The sequence below is a fragment of the Numida meleagris genome, chromosome 6 (genome assembly GCF_002078875.1).
Source record: "Numida meleagris isolate 19003 breed g44 Domestic line chromosome 6, NumMel1.0, whole genome shotgun sequence".
NCBI lineage: Eukaryota > Metazoa > Chordata > Aves > Galliformes > Numididae > Numida > Numida meleagris.
Window position 1 is genome coordinate 59,375,648 of NC_034414.1, and position 18,447 is coordinate 59,394,094.

Consider the following 18,447-nt stretch of genomic DNA (forward strand, 5'->3'; position numbering starts at 1 on the left):
TCATTAAACAAAAGTGATTTTTATTGAATTCATAGGATTTACAAGAAATGCGTTTTTCTTTTGTCTGCAACCGTGTTTATTGCACTAAAAAGAATCCATAAATAACATTTCAGGACAACCCATGAACCGAATGAAAACGGCGGCGAGGGTAGCTGGGCACACAACCATCTCCTCCAGGTAAGGAAACCTCAGCATGAGACACAGCTCACTTAAGAAAGAGAAGACAGAAAGAAGAAGGGGGGGGACCCAGCCCTGCTGCTTCACGGGGCGGTGCTGCTGCCTTCCCACGGCGTGGGCTGCACCGAGGAGGCTCCGCAGCGTTTGCCGAGTGAGGCCAGTCCTTAAGGAGGGGCAGGGATTTCACCCTCTGCCGTCCGGGGGGGGGGGGATGGAGCAGGACGTCGAAAGGAACAAGGCGTTGGACGAAGTAAAAAAATAAGGCAACTCCCACTTCACTGGCGTGAAGCACGTGGTAGGGCGCAGTACTGGGTGGTGCCAGTAGCAGCGTGCTGTCCGTTAAAGCTGTAACCGGAGCTCAGAGGAAGGGCCGAGGGAAAAGGGGCCCAATCCCCAGCGGGGATTTCAGCGGTGTTCTGCATCCAGGGCCCTTCTTGTAACTGCAGCTATTGCCGTGTGAAAAGACAGAGTCAGCTTCTCAGTAAGACAGCCAGCCGCTAGAAGACGAGAGCAGCATCGGGTCTCCGCTCCAACTCCACGCTGGTTTTCAGCATAATAAAACTAGTTTTCGTATGGAAAAAGGTTAACAAACGTTTCTCATTTGTATAAACAATACATAATACATGTAGAAAAATATTCAAGAGGATAATAACAAAGGTGCAATGTCAACAAAAATAAGCTGCCTTTTCAACCAAAGCACTTCTCTCCTAGGATGAACCCGCGGGGACTTCTGAAAGCTCCTGGTGTCCCCCGGGGCCGTGGGCAGCTCAGAAGTTCTTGCCGTGCTGCTGGGCGTACCACTGCTGCCGCTGCTTGCGGTGCTCCAGCTCGGTGAGCAGAGCCTGCCTGTAGGCCTCGTACAGCTTCACGATGCGCTCCAGCTCCTTCATGAAGAGCAGCTTCAGCATGCCCTGGTACGTGTCCAGGTCCGCCAGCTGGAACAGCTCCCACTTCAGGATGTGGTCGTACCTGGAGCGGCACAGAGGGTTACCCGCGGCTGCTGCGCTCGGGGGCAGCGCTCATTCAGGTCACTGCATCTCGAAGCAAGGAACGACGGGAAGGGAGCAGCGGGCAGCATCAGGAAGGAGAAACAGCCCTCGTTAGAGGCCGTGTCACCTCAGTGCCAGCCCGGAGCCCTCATTCGGGAGCACCCTCTCTGGCCAGGAGCGCAGCCCCCAGGCGCCGTGCACCGCAGCGCTGCTGGTGGGTAGGCAGCTGCTGGCCCAGCACTCAGTGCTGCTTTTATCACAGTTACTGTCGCTGCTCGCCCTCGTTTTTATTTTTTTAATAGGGAGCCATTCTGCGTGGCCCCAGTCTTGCTCTGTGTTAGACATTTCAACTCGAATTTGCTAAAGCAAGCCTTGCTGTAGCTGCATCCTTACTGCAGCTGCATCCTTACTGCAGGCTCACCACTTCCTACTTCTTCCCCGCGCTTCTAAACATGTGTAATTCATCTGCAACCTCATTTTCTTGACTTGGATATAGCAGCAGCTGACAAGGCAGCTACCGGAAGAACAGAAGAAAAGATGGAATGAGCAGAGCTATGAGATCCTGGTTACGTGGAGAAAGACACAGGTCCCTGCTTCAGAAGCGGTGGGGAAGAATCTGAAGCGCAATCTCTGTTCCGTGGCAGGCACTGTCAGAATCCCACCCCCAGCGCCCCACGCATGAAGCCCAGCAGGCTCCCAGAACACCCACCAGGCTGGGCTTCCTAACTCAAGGACGGATAAACACGCAACGTTCAGGTTTAGCAAGGGCTTAAACACGTGCCAGGGCTCTTGATTGCACCGTGTGAAGATTCTGGTAATTGTGCTTAAGCTCTCATAAAGCCTGGACAGGTACTGGGAGGGGGGGGAGGGTGCTTCAAGGTGTCAGCAATACCTCAACACTGGAAATCGTTACACCTAGTTATAATTAGACCTCAAAGCCCCTTGATATCCAGAGAGCCGAGTGCCTTCTTTTCGTTCTTAACAGACTGCTTTTCACCAGCAAAGCAGAACCCACAGATTAGGGCTAACACAACTCCCTGGCAGAGCTTCCAGCGGTCAGAATTCTTATCCTTTACAGAAACCCCCTGAAACAAAAGCTAGCAGTGCCTATTGTTGCTATCACATCTACTCACCAGCATTAATAGCTGCCCTCCTCCAAGCTTTAAGCCAGTCGTTTCGACAACAGAGGACACATTAGAATGGCATTTGTAATGAGTGAATGATCTTGATTTTAGTAACCAAAAAACACCCGTCAGTTGTTCTTTTAAGAAGCCCTCAAGCTGAGGTGGCAGCAAGTCAGCTGCTGCCTCTCCTTCTCACTTTCCCAGTACAAAATTAGCCTGAAACAGGATTTGCTTCCTCACAGATGCATCTGAGAGTGCCATGAACACCAGTGTTTGTACCAGCACTGCTTCAGCTCAAGAAAGGTAAAAGGAAGCTGGAAAATGTGTGATTTTGGGTTCCTCCCAACAATGCCCATTCCAGCACTGACCCAGGCTCTGGGAAGCCCCTGAGAATCTTACGGTGCTTATCTTCAAGTTTCAAGAGAAGAGCCAGCAAGAACCTACACACCACAGGCTGGAATACTTAAAACTGCATTGTCTGGATGTGCCAAAGACCTAAATAAAGAAATGCAGCTGCAGCCAAAACCTGGAAGTATTTCTAGGAACTCAGCCCTCTCACAGGTTACAGGAACTTAGCACGCCCGTGCTGCAGAAGTACACTGCTGGATTTTAGGTCCATTTAAATCTGTATGGGTTTGCCAGCAGCCACGAGAAGTAATTAAACCCATTCCAATTACAGTAACTAGAAGCAGCTAAAAATTTCAGCTGGAAGTCACTGACTGCCACACGGTTTGTGAATTCCCAGTTGTGCACTGAGCTCTTTGCTGCTGTTAAGTTTCAGCCTCCCCACATTCTCCTTATGAAGGAGTCCATGCTTTTACAGCCATTGAAGTGCCACCTGGATGCTTACAAAAACTGATTTTGTACTTAGTGTCCGTCTTCTGCAGAGCTGCAGCCATCAGAAAATGTTTCACTGCACTGACTCAGATTTATTCCTGGAGAACATCCCCTGTTCCTAAAAATACCCCGTGTACTTTATAAGCCACGGGGCACTATTCTCACAAGCACACTGAAAGTAAAGCACGTCCTCCCAGTTCTCCAGTGTGTCACGCTGCAGCTCACGTGAACTGCACCGAGTACCATGATGATGCTAAGTAATGCCTAACACGAAGCAAACCCATGAGAAGTGGTCTCCAATCTTCTGCTAAGACACAAACAAAGAACAGTTGTGCTTGCTTGTGCAAGTTACCCATTTCCACCTGGAAGAATCCAGTGTCAAGTCCCTTGACCAGGCCAATTTTCACTGTGTTTTTGGGAGATGTGTCATACATGTAGTTTAAATCATAGTGCATATAGACACAGATTATATGCACGGAGAGTTTTCTTAATATGTATGCATACAAACCATATGTATATGTTTTAAAAGCATATTCTGACAGCAGTTTGTTGAATGGGAGACTGAGCACCAAAAATTAGAAGTCTAAAGTGCTCAGGCTGGATCCTCAACCAGCAATGGCCCACTCAGTTTAGTGTGCCTTAAATTTCTGATACGAAAAATCCAGTACAACTTTCTCATCCAGTGTCAGCAACAGCTCTCGTGCAGTTAGGAAGCAGACAGCAGCTAGAGTTCTACTTGCAGACACTGGAATCCATTTGGTTTCTGTCTAAAGGATGCATGTGTAATTTGGGGCAAAAGAAGAGTAAAGAAAACGAGCTTACTTGACGGGAGCCCTGGCGTAGACCTGCAGCCAGTCTGGAATCTCTGCGGTGTGGTAGGGGTTTGCAGGGACGAGGAGGGGCTGGCTTCTCTCCGCCTGCTGGGGCTGGTAAGTCACCGGGGGAGGCTGGTCGTAACGGGGAACGCTGTGCAAAGGAAGGCAGAGAAATTCAGCAGGCACCAAGCAGGATGCCCTGCTGTCATGAACATGGAGATGAACACACACAAAGGCCAACGATGCAGCTGCACACAGGGCTCTGCCTCGGCTGCCCTTCACTGACAGCAGCTGCCTGCTGCTCTGTGCTTTATTCCAAACACAACCTTGCACGTACTGCAGCACTCACCTCAGACCTACTGCCCACTACCTGGGTACTAAAGCAGAACTGAAATGTTGCCTGGTTTTTAATGACTGAAAAGGCAAGTGTTGATTCAACCAACAGTTCAATATTCTAGAACAAACGTGTTTATTCAGGCATCAGGTGACAGAGTTATTCTATTTCTAACAAATGGCATCCTCTTATGCTCGTTCCTTGTGCCACGTGTTAAAAAAGTTCTCTTTGTGCAATACAGCATGAAGCACCAAATAGAAATTACCTGGTAGATTTGGTGCATGCTAACTTGATTTTACCCTCATGTTTTAAGCAGCTAAAATATCTGTTTTCATCCCAGAGAAGACTTAGTTCATGTTTCAGATACATGAGCTTTGCTCAGTTTCCTGGAACATCAATCAAGTTTATCTTCAGCCTAAAGCCCAATGCTGCTCTCAGCAGCTCGGCTGTTTTGCCAACAGTCACAGAGAATGGTTGCTTTATTTTAGTGAGGTAAGAATAATATCCTGTTTCTAAACTAAAGTGACAGATGAGACAGAAGCTAACAATTACAACTTCTAAAAATCTCAGTCGAGAGCCAGTAAAGCTTACTTTTAAAAAAATAAGCTGGTTTTGTAGCATGGTATACGAGGCCAAAGCAGCTCCACATTCTCAGCTGGATTAGGAAAAGGACAATCACAACAGATAAGACTGGTGGCATACCTGGGAGCGCAAGGATGTTTGTATTGAGCTCTTTTATTGATGTGATCCACATAATACACTCCAAATTCTGCTGACTCAACCCTCTCCCAGCCTGGTGGCAGCCCCTCCCGCTCCAGGGGATGGCTCCAATGCGTTGTGTTGGTGTTGTGGTCGATGTAGTACTTCCTTCCTCTAATAGTCCAGTCCACCGACCAGCCGGGGGGCAGAGGTAAGTCTTCAGAGCTATGATTTGTTAGATTTCCTAGAGACGTAGCAGCAACTCTCCCGATGCCTAGAAATACACAATCAAGATGTTTACCTCAATGGGTAACGCCTCCAAGCCACATTATGTACTACGTTAACCTCCCGCCCCCCTCCCCCCCCCACCAGACACTATGAACAATACTGCCACAATACTGCCAGGTTTACAGCACACACCCTTAGGCATTAGTACAAGAAATCCCGCTCAGGTCCAAACATCATTCCTCTCCCCACCCTCCCCTGTTGGACTCTGCCCCTGCTCCAGCATTAGCAGCCAGCTCCCGGCACACACAAGTCAAAGCTTTTTCAGTAAGCGTATGTCACCGGGCTCAAACTGCTGCTCTTGTCTCAGTGTGCTGAGCAGAGACCTTATGTCAGATTACAGCTGTTAAAGCTTTATCTAAATGACAGATTAGTATTTAGCTATCAAAAAAACCCCAGCTTTTTTTCCTCGTTACAGTCATCTACTTCAACTGCCTAGAAAAGAAATGGCAGGACACCAAAGCTTTTCAGGTTAACCACTCAAGAACAGTAACACGAGGAGGACAACCAAGAAGAGGGAAGAGTAAAGCTCATAGAGTCATAGAATGGCCTGGGTTGAGAAGGACCTCAAAGATCAGCGAGTTTCAACCCCCCTGCTGAGTGCAGGGTCACCAACCACCAGACCAGGCTGCCCAGAGCCACGTCCAGCCTGGCCTTGAATGCCTCCAGGGATAGGGAACGCATGCAGCACACCCATCAGCAGCAAAGGAGAGCAGAACAGCTGGGGCCACGTGGGGTCCTGCAGAAGAAGCCCTTTGCTAACACCATCGTTCTGTGCTCACCGAGGTTTGTGCTGCCGTGCTTTCCTTGCTGGACCAACCCACGCCTCCTCGACAACAGCCAGCCCCTGTGGCTGCAATCTGCCTCCTCCAGCAAGAGAGAGCTAAAACCTCGTGTGTTCTCTAGGGTGGGAGAGCTGACCAGAAGCAGTAACTGCCTGATCTCTTACCTCTGCCCGTCAAACACAGCAGACTGAACGTTTATTACTTGTAATTGGTTTAAGAGGCTGCTCACTCTCGTTTTAAAATTCTCTTTTGCGTGCCACACGCACACAGTTTTACATTATAGAAGTGGGCACGCTGGATGCTGGGAGATATACTGAAAGAACCACATTCCCGTTTTGTCTGCCCTTTCCCCCTATGTCCTGTGGAGCCTCAGGGCTTTTCTATCAGCTACCTTCCTAAGAAAAATCAGAGAAAACCACCAAGTGACGGATTCAAGACTTCCAAAGGTGCCTTTCACCTTCTGCATGCCTACTGAACGTGCTCCTGCTGGACGTTCCACATTCAACTCTACTTAAGGGATTTCCTTCAGTTATCTGCAGTCCTGCAGTTCACCAGTCTCTGGCTACAAAGAAATTCCAATTACCTTTTCATCAAATACATCTACTCAACCTCAGCGGGCAGCGTTTGTGGATTACTATTTCCCCACAGCCCCAAGAAGCGGGGTGGGAGCTCCTTTCCCCAGTCTCTTGAAGCCAGGAAGAGATATGACCATAAATGCTGTGTCAGTGAGCGAGGAATACATCCCTTTGCTTCCGATATTCAGAGCAAACATTTTTGTGCGCTTATTCCTGAGTGGAAGGAAAAGGCACGGCCTTTCAGGTATGGCCATGAACTCAGAAGGACAACAGGAAGAGCAGAGCAGCAGCAAAGCTCTCGTATTTCTCAGGAAATTCCATACTCTTGTTGGCTGACCACGGGAATGGCCCTTTGCACCAGTGCACACACAACGTATGGCACGCCAGGCAGGGGAAGCCACCAGCGTAAGCACTAGGCTACCTGCAGAAGGGCAGATGGAGAACTGGCTGCGCTGGGATTCCAGTGAAAGATCGAAGTCATCAGCAAAGCAATGGGAAGGTGTCAAAGCAACCGGACGAACACAAGCAGTAAATGCAGGGAGCTCCTCCCCAGTTCTGCCCTGCGGAACACACCCGCTCACCTACAAACCCATTTCTGGCCTCGGCGTGCTCTGGATTATGCAGCCTTGAAGTTTCTCCCCTTGTTGCAGCGCTCACCCACTCATAAGCTTTACGAAGGCAAGCTAATAGCTGTGCTCATGTGACAGCTCCATCCCCCATTAGGATTAAGCAATTTAGCCCTTGACTTGCAGCGAGAAGAACATCCCAGCGGCCGCCCGACCTTTAGCCGTGCTGGGGCCAGGAGCCCATGTCAGACCCCAGCCACGGTTACGCCACTGCTTCTGTTTCCGTTCCACTGACAAAATGCCAACATTTCAGCTCCTTGAAAATGCTGCACTTTGGAGAAGAAGTACAAAGAAACAGCATGCATTAAACTGCCACAAGCTGGAATACCCAGACTCGAGAGAGGGAAACGATTTTCATAAAGGTACAAACGTGTTTTGCTGCTCGCTGCATCGGGGTTTTGTCCTGTTGCGCTTTTTCAAGAGTTCCTCCCACTCAAATTCCATCACGATTGCAGCAGCAAGTACAAACCTATTTGTTTCTTGGGGTAAGGGTGAATGTTTTTTTTTTTTAACATTTGAGAGCTTTTAACATTAAAGGTTGCCCAAGGCAGGATGACATGCAGCAAGCCACCCTCTGCCCCACAAGTTCTGCTGCCACGAGGCCTGTGCCTGCTCACAGAAGAGCCAGAGAAGGCTGGAAGATGGACTCAGTGAATAGCAAAGCCACACACTGCTGGGAAGGCAGCACAGGCAGCTCTGCTCCTGTATGAGCAGCCACTTCCAGCTGCGTGGCTCCTCCCAGGGCACACTCTGTGTGCGTGGCTTCTCCCAGAATCACAGGTGATGCTGAAACAATCCGTGAGCTGCAGGATGCCCGGTTATACTCAACAATCACAGCACGCAGGCTGGCCTTTAGCATAACTCAGGTGTTTATGTAACTGGAGTTACTCAAGACCTGAGGAAACTGTATATTGGTTTTTCTTATAGATCTCAGAGATGCTTCCTGGGGGGGAGAATGAACACAGGTACGATGAACGGCTCCTGCTAGCATTTGAACTAGAGAAAAATGAGAACCTACGGTCAGATATACACATCTGTGATGACCAGCAAGACCGACAGCACCAAGAGTTACTTTGTGCATGTTCATTTCCAAAGCACTGACCAAAGAAGGAAGCTACAAGAAACCCTGAAGCCTTCTAGCGTGAAGCTTTCCTGCGTAATACTGATCAAATAGTATTCTTCTGTGTTTAAATTCCACGTCAGGTGCAAAATCTACCACGAGCTGCAGCTCCTTGCAAGCACAGCTCACCTGAGCAGGCTTCTCCCCTGCCATCACAGGCAGCTCTGCACAACCCAACACCACAAAGTCCTTTTACATTGGGATTTCAATCTCAGCATTGTCACGTACACGGAAGAATTGTTCAGCTTACCGCTCAAACGGGCACAAATAAACTCTGAGGTCTTGGTTACAAGTTAGTTCCCATCTATACTGCAGATAGAACTTCAACCACAGACCTCCCCAAACCTTTCACCTAGAAGAGAGGAAAGACATGGCGAGGAATGACAGGTAAAGTCTCTCAGAATTAAGTTTGAAACCGACACTTAATAAAAAAATAAATTAAAAATCCAGAAATGCCATAGAGGTAACTAAACACACACCACTAGGAAATACCTGAAGGCACATTTCAGGAGAAGCACTAGCACCGGTTAGTAATTAAAATAAACCTAATGAGAATAAGAAAAGGAAGGCGTGGACAAATGAATCAACACAGAAAGAACATGACTTGAAGGAGAAACGCCAATGCAATGCAACACTGTCACTGACAGCTCCTGAAAAAAATCAGGCCATTTGCTTAAATACTTTGCTGCATACTTTGAGCGTGAAGATGTCAATGAGAACACATTTCCATTAACTTTGTGAAGAACTCCACTCAGGTCAAACACTTAAAAACAACCATGGAAATGCGTAGGGAAGACGTGATCCAGAGCAAGGCAGTGAACACAGAAGGTCTGTGCTGGAGATGAAGGAGACTGGAAGTAGCAATTAGAGGGGCTAGTGCTGCTCAATGGAAACAAGGCTCCAAAACAACAGGCAGCTGAAACAGGACTGAGCTTAGCAGTGAAGGGAAAGAAAGAAGGAGGTAAAAGGCTTTCTTACTCTTGACCACATCATACTTCTACTGATCTAAAGCAACACTGATACTGGAGAAGACATACAGAAGGACAGAGGTTAATATGCTTATTGCAGTGAAACTAAAGCTGAAGAGTCCACGTTCCATGTTGAGATTAAAGGTAAAAACAGAGGAAAAGGGATAATATGCTGGCAGACAAGAGGTTCACCTCTTTGGATTATTTCCTGCATATATGTAAGACTGAATGCTCATCCATCATGAAATATGTAAAACCTGTCCAAGCTATTAACTGCAAACATACACAAGTGAAAATGACAAAGACCAAGCACACACCAGCAGCTCCTGTGTTTTCCAAAGGCTAAGAAAGCACGGAGACAAATGAGAGAGAAAAGCCTAATGAGAAAGAAACCTGCATTGCTACAACTGGGAAAAACACAGCTGTGAAGTCCTTGTGTTAGAAATTTGCTGCTTAACTTCACCTTCAAACGAACAGGTGGAGCTCCATCTCCGCTGAGATGTTGTTCCAGTCCTACAATGTGCTAATATTGTTTTTGAAGGCTCTGAGTATTCACCATCACTGCGGCATTTTGAGTGTGAAGCTGAGGGGCTGCTGTGTGAAATCTCCCCTCCTGCCTCCAGACCCACAGCAGAAGCCAGCAGGGGCTGCTCTGAGGACCAGGTACACGCTTAGTGATGAGCAGCCAGCAGAGATGGAGGGGTTTCCTGCAAAGCCTAGATAGATCTGATGTAGTTAGCCAGCATTTAGCAAAGTTAAGAAGCATGGAGCAGCAAGTCTTCAACATCAGCATCTCAAGACGCACTGCTTGGCAGCAGGGATGCTAGCACTGCTCCCCTGTCATGTTTCATTGGAACATTAATGTATTAAAAACCAACCAGAACTCCTCCCTGAACATCATTTGAGCAGTACAACCACAGCTCAAACACTGCTGGAGGTACTGCCTGTAAGGTCACCTCTCCATGGGTAACACTGAAATCCCACGTTTCTTCCTCCAGGAGACTTACAGCAGCACGACACAAAAGAACGACTCTCCTGGGTCATCAGGGATCACCAAATACTTCAGAAATAAATATTTAACAGACTTGTATTTCCGATTCTCTTCTTCCGTTAGAAAAGCACGACAGGTCCCTGCGAGTTTTTAAGTATGACTGTTCCTCCTCAAATAATATTACAAGCCAAGAAGGATTCAGAGGCTAGGAAGTGAATTGCAGCACTAACTACACGCCCATTTGCTACTTACACAAAACAGTCATTACTCTTCATTTCGCATTAAATAGTTCATTATAAAATTAGCAAAAATCAAACGATACAATGATACGTATAGCAGTAATACATTAGAACAGCAATATTATGGGACAGATCTGCTGGTTATTCAATGCAACGTGAAAACAGTAGCTGTTTCCTATTGAGCCCAACTCCTTGCTTGTAAGCAATGGAATTGATGTCAAGAGAACAGCATGCGTGTCTGGGATTAAGAAAAATTTGCTCAAACTTACCTCATTTATTTCATGAATCACCGTCTAAATGTGCCACCAAACTCAATCCTAGGACACACGAGCACGCGCTCTGATCACACAAAAGGTCACTACAAAAGAATCTAAAGAAAGGCGACCGCGATCACTCAGAAACACCTCTGCACCTGAAGCTGCTCAGTGGAACCCATCCTCACCTGAGGTGCGCCGCCCGTGGTTGTGGGACATCCTCTGGAAAAGATCACCGCTGTGCTCGTAATACCTGTAGTCCTCGTGCAAGCGATCATTTAACTGACGTCTCCTCTGGGCATCGTAGAAGTGATCGTAATAGTAACAGCGCGCGCCGCCATCTCCGTTTTCCATAACGGAATTAGGTTCTGTCAAAAAGGACTGGGAGGAAGAGCCATATTCTCTAGCAACGTCGGCTAAACTCCGAGCGAAGTAGGAAGGTGCAGACAGTCTGTTGCTTTCGCGCCTCGTTATTTCATGCGGCGGCCTCTGCACCGGCGCTCGAAGGAAACTCTGGTTTCTGGAAACAGCTCCATCTCCACCGGAGCCGTACGCAGAAGGGCTCGGCTCGGGAGGACAGACATCAGTTCGTCTTGGAATGGTCGGACCGTGACGGATGAAGGAAGGCATCAGATCTATTGCACCAGAGAAGGGAAATGAGAACTTTGCACGCGCTCACGGTGTTTGGCTAGCTACGGCGCCTGACTTACACCATGCAAGTGACTAAGTTCTAATGCCAGAACCCCTTTAACGCCCCTCTAATGCATATACCAGCGCCACGGTAACGCTGCAATTTGCACTGGCGCAACAAAAGCCATCACACCCTCCATCCGTAACAGAAGCAACTGCCAAAGCAGCACAGTTTTGACAGCATAACTGCAGCTACCAAAAGGAAAAGAAGCCAACACAAACGATTCCCACCCCCGCTGGACTGCAGCTCTATCAGTCAGGTTTTGAACCTCTCTATTAGGCCAAGAACATCCCAGCACCTTGGCTCCCGCTGCCCCCGTGAACTGAATACATCAGCGCCCACACTCTTACGGGAACCTTATAGATGGATCAGAAACAATTTATCCTTTCTGCACTAATTCAAAAGCTTAACCAGCAAAGTGCTTTGCGCACGTGAACTCCTGAACAGCCACAGAGGTGTTTCAGTTTCTCCTTTCAAAGCAGCTCGTTTACAAGCTCCCTTCAGGTACTGGAAGGCTGCAGTGAGGTCTCCCCAGTGCCTGCTCCTCTCCGGGCTGAACACCCCAGCTCTCAGCTGACCCACAGCAGAGGTGCTCCAGCTTCTCAGTATCTTCGTGCCCTCCTCTGGACCCGCTCCAACAGCTATTGCTAAACCTACCGACAAACCCCTGTCACCTTTTAACTCACAGCAAAACCTCGCTCCGTCCCAGAAGGCGCACTCAGTGAATCCGTGCATTTACGGCCATCCTTACAAAGCAGTCGCGTCACTCCGCTCATTACATCACAGCCGAGAGCGCGCACAGCGCTCAGCGGTGCGAAGGTAACACGCACAGCCCGCTAACACACCTGGAGTTTAAAGAACCAAGCCGAACCGGGCTCGACACAGCGCCGGGCGGTGCGAGCAGAGCCGGGCCGAGCTGCGTGCCCGCCGCTGCCAGCCACCAGCCGTCAGCCCCAGCCACCTGCTGCTGCCGGGACCGCCGGGGCTCTCCCGAAGGCCGAGAGGAGTTTGGGAGCGCTCCCTGGGCCGGCCCGAAGCGTTCTGCGGGAGCGCGGCCGGGCGAGGGCGCACCCGACGGAAAACCCAGGCCGAGCCGCGGCGAAACAACGCAGCCCTGTGCGTGGGGTTCCGTGCGGTGTGCGGTGTGCCCCCCCCCCCGCCCCACCGGGCCCTGCGGCACTCACTGCGGAGCAGCGGGCTGGTCTCCTTCTTCACGTATTTCCCCTGCACCTCGCCCGGCTTCGAGAGCTCCGTCCGCGTCTTCTTCCGCGACAGCATCCCACCTCCTCCTCCCGGCCCGCTCCCGCCGCCCGCATGCCCGGCTCCTCTCCGCGCAGGGCCGGGCCGCCCGCGGCCCCCTCAGGCGCTCAGGGCGGCGGGCGGAGGCCGTGAGCGGGGGGGCGGGCTGCGGGGCGCGGCCGCGAGGAGCCGTTAGGCGCGGGGCGTTGTGGGGCGGCGGCCCCGCCCTGCGCGGAGAGGAGACGAGAGGAGGGCCGGGGACGGAGCGGCGCGATAGCGCGGTTACAGCGCCCCCCGGCGGACGGGAGGACGAGCACGGCCGCCCATCATTCCGGTTGGAACAGTCCTGTGAGATCACCGAGTCCAACCCCAACCCGCCCCCACTATATTCATAAAAGATTAAACAAACAAACAAACAACAACAAAAAAAACCCACAGCCGCAAGCAGGGATCTTACAGTGATTTATTTTCATTTTTTACATTCATTATAAATAACACGTAGGTTGGTTCCTCCTCCAGCTTTACATGGGGGTGTAAGGACTACACATCACACTGGGACGCAACAGACTCAGTAAAAACAAACAAATACAACTGGTTTCATTTACACAGGAGACACGTCAGCAACGGTGGCATCTCACGCGGCAGGCAGTCGTGGAAAACCTGAGAGATGGTGATGCCATTGGTGTTTTACTTGACAGATCCAGGCTGCCCCCAGCTCTACCTCACCTATTATTTACCTAAAAGTATGTTACAACTCTCTCTTTTTTTTTTTTTTCAGTCAGAATTCAAATAATTCCATTTTCTTTGTACCTAAAGTAGTAATTGGAGAATGCGTAGCAAAGTATCCTTTTATTCCATTCTAAACTGACACGTAGTACTTCAACGGTGTGAATTCAGCTCACACACATTTAACTCGAGCGTGATTCCTCTGCCTATCCCTCCTCTTCCCAAAACTCCAACCCTGGAAACCCACGTGCCTTTATTTTCACAGTGATTCATAAAGCGAGAGTTGAAAGCATTTAAAACACCTTCTGGCGATAAAGTAGCTAATATCTTAATTGGTGAGCCCTGTTGTACCAAGGAGGCCCAGAAACTGAGTGACTTACCATACCGCTAAATACTTTGGTATCTTTAAAATGCCTGTAGTGCATAGGAGACACAATCATGCACAAAAGATCACAAATGCTTAACAGATTACATGTTTCTATGCTTATTTTCAGTAGCCTTGCCATTGTAGAATGAGCTGCTTATCTCTTGAGCTGACACAACTAGCAACACAACACCTGTTGGTGAGCACCGCAGCCATTCTCCCCACCTGGGAAGGGTTTGTCCTGAATTGTCTGAACTGCAGCAACAAAAGTAGTACAGCATAGAAAGGCTCCAGCATATGTAATGACAAAAGGCACTTCTGAGAATTCATTCGCACAAGCATTCCAATGAGATTCGAGTTTTTGTCTAAAAAAACATTTACCGTTTTCCTCCTCCACCCTTCTCCAATCCTTTCCTGTGGCTAGGTTGGTGTTTGAAAGAAAGGAAAGTAGAATGAGGCAGAATAAGGTGAGAAAAGGAAATGTTAGAATCCCTTTTATCTGCTTCTCCCCTGTAGTCCAGTGCTAACTTCATAGCTTGGCTCCCTTTTTTTTGTAGAGTCACAGAATCATTCAGGTTGGAAAAGACCTCCGAGTTCCCCAAGCCCAACCCCAGCCCACCCCACTCCACCATGCCCACTGATCACGTCCCTCAGTGCCACATCCCCACGGCTCAGGAACACCTCCAGGGATGGTGACCCCACCACTCCCTGGGCAATATATGAAGTGGTGTTAATATGTACTAGCTAATAATACACTTCCAAATACAGTCCTGATCATCTGAACCTTACCTGTGTTCTTTCCTGGAAATATTTTGAAACTTTGCTAATTTCCATAGCGTAAGCGTAGCTCAAGGTGTGCTCAGTTACCACATTGCTAACACACAGCCCTGGTGCCCACACACAGAGGTGTATCATACAGCACCGGCACAGGTTGCCCAGAGAGGTGGTGAAGCCCCATCTCTGCAGACACCCAGGGTCAGACTGGATGGGGCTCTGAGTGTTCCTGTTCACTGTGGGGAGTGGGATCCGATGGCCTTTAAGGGTCCCTTCCAACTCAAACTATTCTATGATTACAACTGCTACCACTTACAGATTAACATGAAAAGAAGAAGGATCTCTCTACTTCAGATTTTAAAATCAAGCTCCAACTCACGTCAGTGCGATTTGTCAAGATGTTTCTGTAGCCTGCGAGAAACAGGATCTGTAAATCTCCGAGATTATGTAGCCAAATAGCCAGTACAGGCATTTAGAACAGCACAGTAGTGAAATAATTTAAAAGGAAGATTTTGTTCCTCCAAAATATTCTGCTGCTATTGTATGTCTGTTTCCACAAGGCAATGGAGGAGAAGAGGAGTTCAAACCCAGCATGTGCAGTTCGGTCTCTCAGCCCTCCGAGTGGCAGGTAACTCTTTAGACAAAGGTAGCATCCCCTACAGCCACAGCACCGAGTGGAAGTCATCTTCCACAGGTTACCCAGCAGGGTGTAGGCAGTTGCATCCCAGTATTTGGAAGACACTTGCCACTTAACAAATGCTGTCACAATGGTCACCTTGCTAGTGGTCCCAGAGATAAAGCTCCCACCTTCCCCTCCTGCATCCATGATGCATGCATATATAAAGAGGTCCAGTTTCAAGTACTGCCAGTATGGCCCCTTTTTCCAGTTCTATATACATTAAGTATGCCTTACTGGTCTGATGGAGGCCAGGCATGCATAGGGAGAGCTAGCATCCCATTTAGACCATTGGTAATAATCAATTATAACCAGCTTGAGAGCATGTGAGCTCTCATTCAGTGACTTCTGTTGGGCCCATTTCACTCCTAAAGGTGCTCCCAGAAAGCCTGAGTTCCCCATGAACTCATCAGATAGGAGGTATAATTACCACCTGCCATTACAAAGCTGCGTGCTCTTCAGCCTTCCTGACTACAACACTACTGCAGGTTGCTCTAGGAGTATTAAGGTAATACTCAACCAAACAAAATTCAGTTCATCCTGCTCTCCCTAATGCATGTTTATCTCCATCTACTGACATTAACATCCACGTTTATTATACAGAAGGAAACTAATTTTTTATTCCCTGAGTTCTTCGTATTCACATCGAGTATGTTTCCTCACAATTAATTGCAAACTTAGTTTCTGTACTCAGACCCACCACAAAAGACATGTCCTTCCAAACTGTCACATCAAACTGAACACTGCATTAGTGACAAAGGTCTGTGAGGCCTAATGACAGGGTTCACTGAAGAAATCACTGAATTCCCCTCTTCACTCTTCTGCCAGTTGTTTAATAAGCATACTCCAAGGCTTTACTGAATTTACAACTTATATTAACTCATTTCTTCACTTCTGTTTGGTGACTCTTCTAGCAGAAAAAAAAATGTAAGGCCTCTACAATTTCTTAAAAAAAATTAAAAAAAGAGTAGTAGTCTTTATTTGCCATCTGAGACGTTTCTTCTGATAAAATACGGTTGTTAGTTGGAGGCAGTAGTCTATTTACATATTTTTGACTGCTTTTCTTCTGCAGAGAAACAGCCATGAAGAATAACCCAGATTCCTAATGCATACGTGGAGCATATTGCTTTACAGAAACTAGAATCATATTGCAGGATACAGACAACACTATGAAAGTCTTGCTTTCAATAGCAATTACATTGGCAGTATTCAGACTGTAGGTGTCCCTCCTCGTTCCCTGTTCTAGTTGGACTGGATGACCTAAAGGTCCCTTCCAACTCAGATGAGCCTGATTCTGTCAATATTTCTAGGTTTGGACCAAGAAGTATCCCAGAAAGCCAAAAGGGTTTTAAAGTTATTAATTCAATACCATAAGTTTGTGCTTCAATCTAGATAGAAATAATCAATTCAGTAAACTCAGAATTTGTGTTTTAAATTAAAACCAAAGTATCAAAATAAGTTAACCTAGAAAAACATACTTTTTTTCTTTTTAACATAGCAAAGGTTGCTTTTAGACAAAACTCAGCAGAAAAATAGTTTGGGAATAAACAAAAGAATCTCTGTTGGCAGTGTCTGTTTGGGATTTAGCTCTGCCACCCCCTTGGAGGCATCTCTTAACTAAAAGTCATCGATACAAAAAGGCAACGCAGTGAAAAGCTGAAATATTAAAATTCCAGTAAAGTGCATGGGATTGTGGCATACTTAATGGCTTTGCTATGATCTTAACTCAGTTGCTGAACTGATAGACGGCGAAGCCAAGTTCTTTACGATCTTATTGAGGTTGGCGATTTTTTCTTCCAGTAAATAGTTTTTCTTCTCAGCAGTTTTCTGGCGCTGCTCTGTCATCTCCAAAGCCTTCAGCAGTTGCGCGTTCTCAACATAGAGATCCTTGACCACTGCATCTGCTTTGGTGTTCTTGGAAAGCTGAATTGTGAGCGAAACATCGTTACTCAGCACAGGAATGGCAAAAGAAAAATGAAAAGCTATTTTAAAAGGTAAGAAGGTCTAGCTGAACGCCTTCATTTTAACTTATCCAAGGAAGACAACTCGCCTGCTCATTCTATTCTCATTTGTTAGAAATTATACGTTTATGGAGTCATTACGGATGCTATGAACATTTTGAAACTGGGAAGACTTTGCAAGGAACTTGAAAGATCATGCAGATGTTGGAGAGCTTCAAATGACCCTTTTGTCGTTTGTCCTTTAAGGACAGGTGTGCTCCACGTGCTCGTTGGTCCTGCAGAGATAGTTCCACAGAGGTTTGGGCCTCCCTGTAAAATCAGGGAAAGCAGCTCGGCATTTGTCCGTTTGCATTTGGAGAAGCTCTTTGGCAGGAGACCCCAGTGGTGTAGCTTCTCCTTAAAACAAGTGCAGAGACTGCACCTCAGTAGAGAACAGGCATTCTCTGCATTGCTATCACGTCACTCCTTCCTAAGCGTACAAAAGACCCTTTTCCTGCACTATTGAGGACTTCTGAAGAAGACAGATCAGAGCAAGAACAGAAAACCCAAAATCTGATCAAGCAAAAGAGGTGTTGGGTCAGGGGGTGTGGAAAGATCAGTTCTTCTGCCGTAATCTCTGTATTCTACAGGAAATTCTTCACTCATTTGTAAGCAACTTGTCCAGCTAAAATACTTGGCCCAAATTTTATGTTTCCTGACTTCAAGTGCGTCTGCATACCAAACGTGCATAGCTTTTAGGGAATTAATAAGGGATGAATTCAGACCCCAGTTTGAATTTTTGGGAAGCTTTGGGCAAATACGTTAGCTCAGAAGTATTCAAAGAAGAATATCTTTAACTTTCTTCTCAGCAAGAACGATACTGTGGCTTTTGCCACTTAGTTGTTTACAGAAGCAACAGGGAAGATTTGGAGAGAAGAGTAAGAACACTTACTTGTTCCTTCAGCTGATTTACTTTGTCTTGGAGAAGCCTCTTCACAAGCCTCAGTTTCTGTTCAACGTCCATCATACGTTCTTCCATCATCTTTAGAAGGTGCTCATGACCCCCCTGGAAAGCAACACGTACGTGAGAATCTCTTAACAACGATCAGATCACATTCAGCGCTATCCTTCCTTTCACTTCACGCAGAAGAAAAGCATTGCCACTCCACGTCTGAGTTTATTTGAGTCAGCTAAGTTAATAAACACTTCATGGAAGCAA

The 18,447-nt window shown here is 47.6% G+C and overlaps 2 protein-coding genes and 1 long non-coding RNA gene across 8 annotated transcripts in view; 1 reads left to right on the plus strand and 2 right to left on the minus strand.

Annotated features, from left to right (window-relative positions):
- Positions 1-12,917, minus strand: part of SAV1 (salvador family WW domain containing protein 1) — a 44,815-nt gene extending 31,898 nt beyond the window's left edge. For 3 of the 4 annotated variants that reach the window (XR_002440718.1, XM_021403542.1, XM_021403544.1), the window contains exons 1-4: positions 12,694-12,917; positions 11,007-11,453; positions 4,979-5,249; positions 3,950-4,093 (exon numbers count right to left, since the gene is read on the minus strand). Coding sequence is in view for 3 of the 4 variants with exons in the window: in XM_021403542.1 (XP_021259217.1) it covers positions 3,950-4,093; positions 4,979-5,249; positions 11,007-11,453; positions 12,694-12,787 (956 nt within the window). In the remaining variant the exon portion in view is untranslated. Of the gene's footprint in view, positions 1-3; positions 1,147-3,949; positions 4,094-4,978; positions 5,250-11,006; positions 11,454-12,693 lie in introns of those variants that run through there. The other variant, XM_021403543.1, reaches the window with a different exon arrangement.
- Positions 13,005-14,050, plus strand: LOC110401971. The gene is made up of 3 exons (XR_002440725.1): positions 13,005-13,096; positions 13,358-13,491; positions 13,969-14,050. It is a non-coding gene; the product is annotated as an uncharacterized LOC110401971 (long non-coding RNA).
- NIN (ninein) overlaps positions 13,194-18,447 on the minus strand; it is a 53,655-nt gene continuing 48,401 nt past the window's right edge. For all 3 annotated transcript variants that reach the window (XM_021403526.1, XM_021403524.1, XM_021403527.1), the window contains 2 exons: positions 18,181-18,294; positions 13,194-17,211 (listed from right to left, as the gene is read on the minus strand). In XM_021403526.1, coding sequence (XP_021259201.1) covers positions 17,002-17,211; positions 18,181-18,294 — 324 coding nt within the window. In that variant the 3' untranslated portion in view covers positions 13,194-17,001. The remainder of the gene's footprint in view (positions 17,212-18,180; positions 18,295-18,447) is intronic.